The sequence below is a fragment of the Miscanthus floridulus genome, chromosome 17 (assembly GCF_019320115.1).
Source record: "Miscanthus floridulus cultivar M001 chromosome 17, ASM1932011v1, whole genome shotgun sequence".
NCBI classification, from domain to species: domain Eukaryota; kingdom Viridiplantae; phylum Streptophyta; class Magnoliopsida; order Poales; family Poaceae; genus Miscanthus; species Miscanthus floridulus.
In genome coordinates this window covers 7,847,625-7,854,984 of record NC_089596.1, presented here as the reverse complement: position 1 = coordinate 7,854,984, position 7,360 = coordinate 7,847,625, and the positions used below count along the sequence as shown (strand labels likewise).

The following is a 7,360-nucleotide window of genomic DNA, read 5'->3' as shown; positions in this document are numbered from 1 at the left end:
CGTTTTTTGAACTAGTTGCTACTTAATCTCGCAAGCAGTGATGTCGCGACGCATTGAAACGAATATGAAGCAAATAACATAAGTTGACAAGCTGCCACATAAGTTTGACTTAAGTTCGACATAACATAACCAAATAAGCCTGCAAGTTTCGGACCCCAATAATAGTTGGACCTAACAAACTAAGACCCAGGAGTGTAAGGATTCCTCGGACGCCTCTGTCTCTTCAGATTTGTTGGCAACACATTAGGAGTGTAGCCAACGTTGGTGTGGTCGTATCGCCGGTGCGTATGGCTCGTACCCTGCAAGTATGTGATATGCACGATTATTTAGAATTCTTTATGATCGTTAGTTCATGTAGCCTACGTATTTAAAGAAACTACCTTTGTTAGTACCTGTGATGCTCCTTGTGTGCCAAGCGGGGCATCACCTAGCTGAGACATGCCGATCTCGTCCTGCGGCTAATCTTCCCACTCGTCGTCGTCGTCATCGTCGTCCTCGATTGCAGGGTCCTTCCTAGCGCTATAATGTAGTGGTGTACGCACTGCGGAAGTGGCACCTGTCACCGGCTGAGAAGAGCCGGCTGGCGTCCTCAAAGAGGCTGAAGACATACCACCCGACTGCGCTGGGAGTGGCGGTTCCTCATAAGGAGTATCCATGCAGCTCAACTTTTGAGCTAGCTTCCTACATCTCTTCTTCACCTTCTGCATAAATAGACGTTAAAGTTAGCGCATTTCACAAACGCATATACACTAAAGAAACAATTTCAAAACGGACTAGTTTATGTTTACCTCCACAAAAGCCTCGAGAAGCCTGGCCCCTGCCCTCTAGATTCGTGAAGCCGGTACGCTGTTTCGTTGGACAGCCTCGATAATTGTGTCGCCTGGGTTCAGAAACGCGATTAAACAGTTTTAGTATACATAATTAATACCAACTAGATAACAAATTGTACCATTCAAGTATCTTACCACGCATCTTTGTAGCGGGGCTCTCTGTAGCTGTGTGTCCTCTCTAGTGAAAACGTCGTACACATCTTCGATCATATTTTCCTCCGAGTCCTCGTCAATTGCCTCCTCCATGTACGGGGGCTTGATATGTGTCCTCGTAGACCTGTGAAGCCAGCGCAAGTACTCGTCGAAGGTGTGCTGCTCGTGTGGAGGACCCGCATGGACCGGCTGTCGTTCCCTAGTCTCCCACAAGTGGATGTGCGCGCTGTGTGTCACGCGCCAATCCTTGGTCTTGTACCTCTTCCTGCGGTCATACATGCAACAAAACGATGTTAGTTCTACCACACACACCTCTGGATTGTAGCTCTGTTATTAATCGATAACGCACCCGTGCAATACTTGGTTGGTGGAGTAAAGAGGTGGTGGGTAGCCTGTCATTCTTCCAAACTGTCTGCAGACCCTAATGGGGAAGTGAATCTCGACCACATGAAAGAAAATAAGAGGGACGTTGCAGCGATACTCCTCTGACTCGTCCCTAGTGACAGGACTGAGATAGTTCTGGAACTCCGAAGCATCCCAAGGACACCAATGCACCTAAACATTTCGTAATTGAGTTAGGCTGTGATATAGTGTAGATCGAACAAGACACATGTATGATAGTAAAAAGAGCGTAACCTGGTGCTGTGTCAGGATGTCGAGACCATCCGTGTACTCCCTGTACTTGCGCCTCGCATTCCCTCTAACTAACTCTGATTCCGTTCAGATAAACAGAGCTGTAGGGAGTGTATCCTGCCCGTTCCATTGCTGCATTGAACACGATAATGAATTAGCCATTACTAAACTCATCATATGTAACCATATCGAAGAACATAATGAACCCAAGTACTTACCGATAAACCCATATTAAGGGGCCTCTCAACGGGCCATCGTTCCCAACACCAAACCTGGAGTAGGTACGAGCAACCCCCAAGGTTCGCATACCCTGAGGTGCGACGGCAGGCAACGCATAGCTATCGATACGTCCATGCTAGGACAGCGCTGCCCCAGCTGTACGCCGCTATGTTCTCCCACGGCTGGCGTAGTATGTCAAGGAAGATCCAGCTGATGGTGTTGCCCGAGGCGTCTAGAAAGAGGAAAGCACCAAGAAAGTGCTAGAGCCACACTCGAGCGAACCTGTCGATCTGAGCCTCCTCAGCCTGTGGGTCCAAGTAATCAAAGCGCTCCGTGATCCAGGACGACAAAACACCAGAAGTTTTCCTGAAATTTACCAAAGAAAATGAGACCCGATGGCTGCAGGAAAGCGATGAAAATATTAAATAGGCTTGAATTTTTCACTTATTTTTCTTGTAAGCCTCGTCGTCCAGTGAAAGAAAGCCAGTAAACTGAGCCACCAGCTCCCTCCAGTGATCGTTGTCAACTATCCCTGTCACTAGAAGCCCCCCAACCGAAGGCCTAAAATAGCCTTCACGTCCTGCAATGTCAAGGTCATCTCGCCATAAGGTAGGTGGAACATGTGGGTCTCAGGACTCCACCTGTTATAAGAATAGAACGACTGTTAGTGGACTCAAATTTGTTACAAAAAAGTTTACGTACAAAGAATGCACTCGCACCTGTCTACAGCTACGGTAAGTAGTGCTGGGTCAAGGGGCGGAAGACCGTGGTTGACAACACGGACAAGCTCGAGGAAGTCGGCACGCCGTATGTACGGCGCGTAACGCTCGTCCCACTTCCCACTGGTGCGCCCTGGTGTGCGTGCGGGGCCTCAAAGGAGGCAAGGCCACCTCTGCGTCGTTGTCACTCAAGATGTGTGCTCAGTGCTGGTCGTCGTACTCCACCTCAAGAATGGGGTACAACGGGTGCTGCGTAGGATGGGCCATCCTGTTACAAATTGATAAACAAAGCGTTAGAGTACTCAAATTAACAAAATTCAAATTTACATTATATAGCATTGCAAAGTAAAATATTCACTCTAACCCAAAATAAATCGGCACAAGGCTAGGATAGACAAGCGCGCAAAAGAGGTAAAGCCCGATGGTCATGTGCTAGGGACGTGGACAGAGGCTAGAGATCGTAGTACGACAAAGCCAACTAAGAAGCGAGGGAGCCAGTTACGCTCAGCGTTACGGCCACGGCGGGATGAACCCACGATCGAAACGTTCGAATGGAATACGATCCCTCGACCGGCTCGCTACAATCCCTAACTAAATAACTAACTATAAACTAAATAATAACCGGATCTAGCAGTGACAACCGCATCGCTACAATCCCTAACTAAATAAATAACTACTAACTAAATAATAAATACCTAATCAATCACTAAACCCAAAATCCTAACCTAAAACCTAAAAACTACATACGTATATCACAAATTAATTATCCTAAAATAATAATAATCATAATAACATTAAACCGAGAGGGAGGTACCTTATGAGCGGGCGGCCTTGACGTGCCGGGGTTCGTGGCGCGGTCGGCACGGGTGCTGCGAGGGCGCGGGCGGACGCGGCCGGCGGGAGTGGCCGGGCGTGGCCGGCGAGGGCGCGGTCGGGCGCGGGCGCTGGAGGCGGGCGATGGCCGGCGGCGGGGCGCGTCGGCTGGCTGGCGGCGCGGGCGGGCAGTGGTGCGTGCGGCCGGGGGCTCGGCCGCGGGAGATCACTGGCGCGGCAGACCCTGCCCCGTCAGCGGTCAGCGCTCCTGGTCGCCGCCACGTCAGCCCTGTGCCGCACCACCATGTATGCGCGCGGCACAGGCATTTGGCCGCGCCAGGGCAATAGGCGTGGCCAAAAGTGTTAGTTTTAAAAAAAATCGGAGATGTTAGATTTAAAATTACATTAAAAAAAGGTTAAAATTAAAAAAAATTCTCCCCTTCCCATCGATCGCCACCGCCAGTGTGGCAGTGCCGAGCTCGGATGCGCAGAGTGGAGGCGGTTGAAGAGCCTGCGATTTTAGCGCGCTTCTTCCTTCTCACGCGCGCCGCAACCAGATCCAGCATACATGCATGGATATATAGGTGACCCATTCTTTCTCCGCTGGCATCATTATGATGCTGCCCAACACGGCCCATGAATGATTGGCACGCGGAGCACACATCCATTGGCAGCAGCCAGCAGGATGCAGGCCAGGGTCGCTCTGCTCAAACCACTAACCGACGGTGATATATTATGGTGGCCTGAGCCAGCAATGATATCTCACCTGCCACTGTCGGTGTGGCTCAATGTACCGGTTAAATAGGTTGTCCAATCATTATCTACATCCTAAACTTATGACCTGACAGTAAAATATAATCACTGCTGCCTCATACACATTCGGCAACGATTGAATGTTCTGTAGTGGTGCAACGGCGGCCGCTCCCAGCCACTTGCTAGCTATAAGAGCATGGTCAATAATAGAGCCTAGCACTTAGCTATAAATTAAGTTATAAGAGTCAAGCTATACAATAGTTAGTCTTCTATTTATCTATAAAATTTCTTTATTATTATATGTTTCCATTCGCTCTCCTATTTCTCCTCACATACATCTTTATTGGGCTCTCTCCTCTCTCTTTTCTTCTCTCTTCTACATCAGCAAAAAAAACATTGATTAGCTTGGCTATAAGCCAATTGTTATCCTTGCTCTAATACTACCACATTCTTCCTCTCCAACTGAATCCACACGTGGTGGCCGGTTGGTAAGGCGAGGGCCAAAATGGCAACCAGCAAATCCACGGTCTTCCAGCTCGCGTACGTGATTCACGCACGAAGGGTACACGATTGGCCGAGAGCAGATCCGGCCGGCCGCTGGTACACTCGCTGGATACTCTTCACATGCATGCAGGCGTCCTCCTTGCATTGTTGTGTTCTTGGCTGCTGCATATATATTTGCTCCCTTTCCTTATGCATGCATGCTTTCTATGAATCGGTCCGGCTGTGTGACGTCCACGTCCAGGACCATTTTGCTACACGCACTGATTGTCATGCACGTGAATCACGTACCTGATTGTCATGTACTGCTCGCTCCAGGGATGCAGACCCCCATGATTGCCAATTTGTCATGCATGTGAATCACGCACTGTACCTGAGGAGCTGCATGCATTGCAGACCTCCTTTAGTGCACAGACTCGGATCTGAATACTGGATATATATCAAGTGTAGTAGATTACTAGATGATGCTCGATCTGCGCGTTGTTGCGGAGATTGTGAAAAAATAAAAATGAAATCAAGTAGAGAGAACAAGGATAGCTTGTATTAAGAGATTGAAAGCTAGTGACATATATGTCTATTAGTGAAAGATGATGTGGATAGTTAGTGGAACATGATGTGGATGTCTTGCGTGTTGAGATAGAACTTGAGATGACGTGGATAGCTTGCATTAAGAGGTTGATAGTTAGTGGCATGACATGGCTATTAGTGGAAAATGATGTGTATGTCTTGTATGTTGAGATAGAACATGTAGTGGAGATTAGCTTTATAAGAGATATAGATTCACACGTGGCAGGATGACTATGGTCGTCGCTTCGGCAGCTACAAATACACTCCAAGCTGAAGCACCAAACCAAGCAACCCAAACAACGCCAAGCGATAGCTAGCTCGCTCGTCATCAGCTACTCAAGTTGGACGACTAGTGTAGGTGCCTGCGCAGCGCAACGCAGCCGAGGGAGGTAACTCAACTCCTAGTAGCCATGGCATCCTCTGCAAATGGAAGCATCGCCAAGAGGTGGCGCGAGCTCCAAGGCGACAACTCCTGGAAGGGCCTCCTGGACCCGCTGGATATGGACCTCCGCAAGTCCATCATCTCCTACGGCGAGCTCGCCGAGGCCACCTACGACGGGTTCAACACGGAGCGGCGGTCCCCGCACGCCGGCGCCTGCATGTACGGCTACTCCGACCTGCTGGCCAGCTCGGGCGTGGCGGCGGCCGGCCACTACGAGGTCACCAGGTTCATCTACGCCACGTCGGGGCAGCCCCTCCCCGACGCCTTCCTCCTGCGCCCGCTGGCGGCGCTCAAGGACGTGTGGTCCAGGGAGTCCAACTTCATGGGCTACGTCGCCGTGGCCACCGACGAGGGCGCCGCCGCGCTGGGGAGGCGCGACATCGTCGTCGCGTGGCGCGGCACCGTGCAGAGCCTGGAGTGGGTCAACGACCTCGGCTTCACGCCCGTGCCCGCCGCGCCGGTCCTCGGCTCCAAGGCCGCCGCCAACCCCTTGGCGATGGTGCACATGGGCTTCCTCTCCATGTACACGTCCAGCCACGCCGGCTCCAAGTTCAACAAGACTAGCGCAAGGGACCAGGTCTTCGAGGAGGTGAGGAGGCTGGTGGAGCTCTACAAGGACGAGGAGATGAGCATCACCATCACCGGACACAGCCTCGGCGCGGCCATCTCCATCCTCAACGCCGTCGACATCGTCAGCAACGGCGTGAACGTGCCCGGCGGCTCATCATCCACCAATAAGCCGCCGTGCCCGGTGACAGCCATCGTGTTCGCGTGCCCGCACGTCGGCGACCGCTTCTTCAGGTCGGCCTTCCAATCCTTCAAGGACCTCAAGGCTCTCCACGTGAAGAACGCCGGCGACGTCGTGCCAATGTACCCGCCGCTGGCGTACGTGGACGTGGCCGTGACGTTGAACATCAACACCGGTCGGTCGCCGTACCTCAAGTGGCCCGGCACGGTGCAGACGCTCCACAACCTCGAGTGCTACCTGCACGGCGTCGCCGGCGAGCAGGGCAGCGCCGGAGGGTTTAAGCTGGAGGTGGAGCGCGACGTGGCGCTGGTGAACAAGGGCTCCGACGCGCTCAAGGACGAGTACCCGGTGCCGGCGAGCTGGTGGGCGCCAAAGATCAACAAGGGCATGGTGAAGGATGATGCCGACGGCCAGTTGAAGCTCAACGACTTCCAGCAAATCTAATGAGCCCTGATGCTGCATGCTTACCTTCCATGCAATATTTATAAACATAAATAACGCCGGCGGCCGGCCGTCATGTGCTATTATTATACGGAGTACGTAAAAAATACACGTATATGCTTCAATGGAATTCCACCTGTTATTTAAGCCTCGTTTTCTTTTACCTTTCTATACTACTCTCTCCGATTTTTTACATGTCACGTTTGCCTCGTTCTAAGTCAAATATTACCGTCTTTGACCAACCATTTTAAAAAATACTTATAAATTTCACAACATATATGAATTATATATTATGAAAGTATTTCTCATAGTCAATCTAAAAACATAAATCTTATGACATGAGCCTATATAACTTTTTTAAAATTATTGGTCAAAGATATAAATATTAAATTTAGGACAAAGCAAATATGACATCTAATAAAAAGGTAGGTAGTACTAGTGGTCACAAGTAGGGATGCAAATCCCGATGTGCACACCGGCCACATGGTCACGTTCTGACCCAAACTTTGAACTTCTGAAATAAAACTCCATAAGACTTAAA

General features: G+C 50.4%; 1 protein-coding gene across 1 annotated transcript; it reads left to right on the top strand.

The window, feature by feature from the left end:
• Window positions 1-5,491: 5,491 nt before the first annotated feature.
• LOC136518589 (phospholipase A1-II 7-like) lies at window positions 5,492-6,948 on the top strand. The gene has a single exon (XM_066512261.1). The coding sequence runs from the start codon at window positions 5,599-5,601 to the stop codon at window positions 6,820-6,822; it is 1,224 nt and encodes a 407-aa protein (XP_066368358.1). The 5' UTR covers window positions 5,492-5,598; the 3' UTR covers window positions 6,823-6,948.
• The last annotated feature ends 412 nt before the right edge of the window (window positions 6,949-7,360 follow it).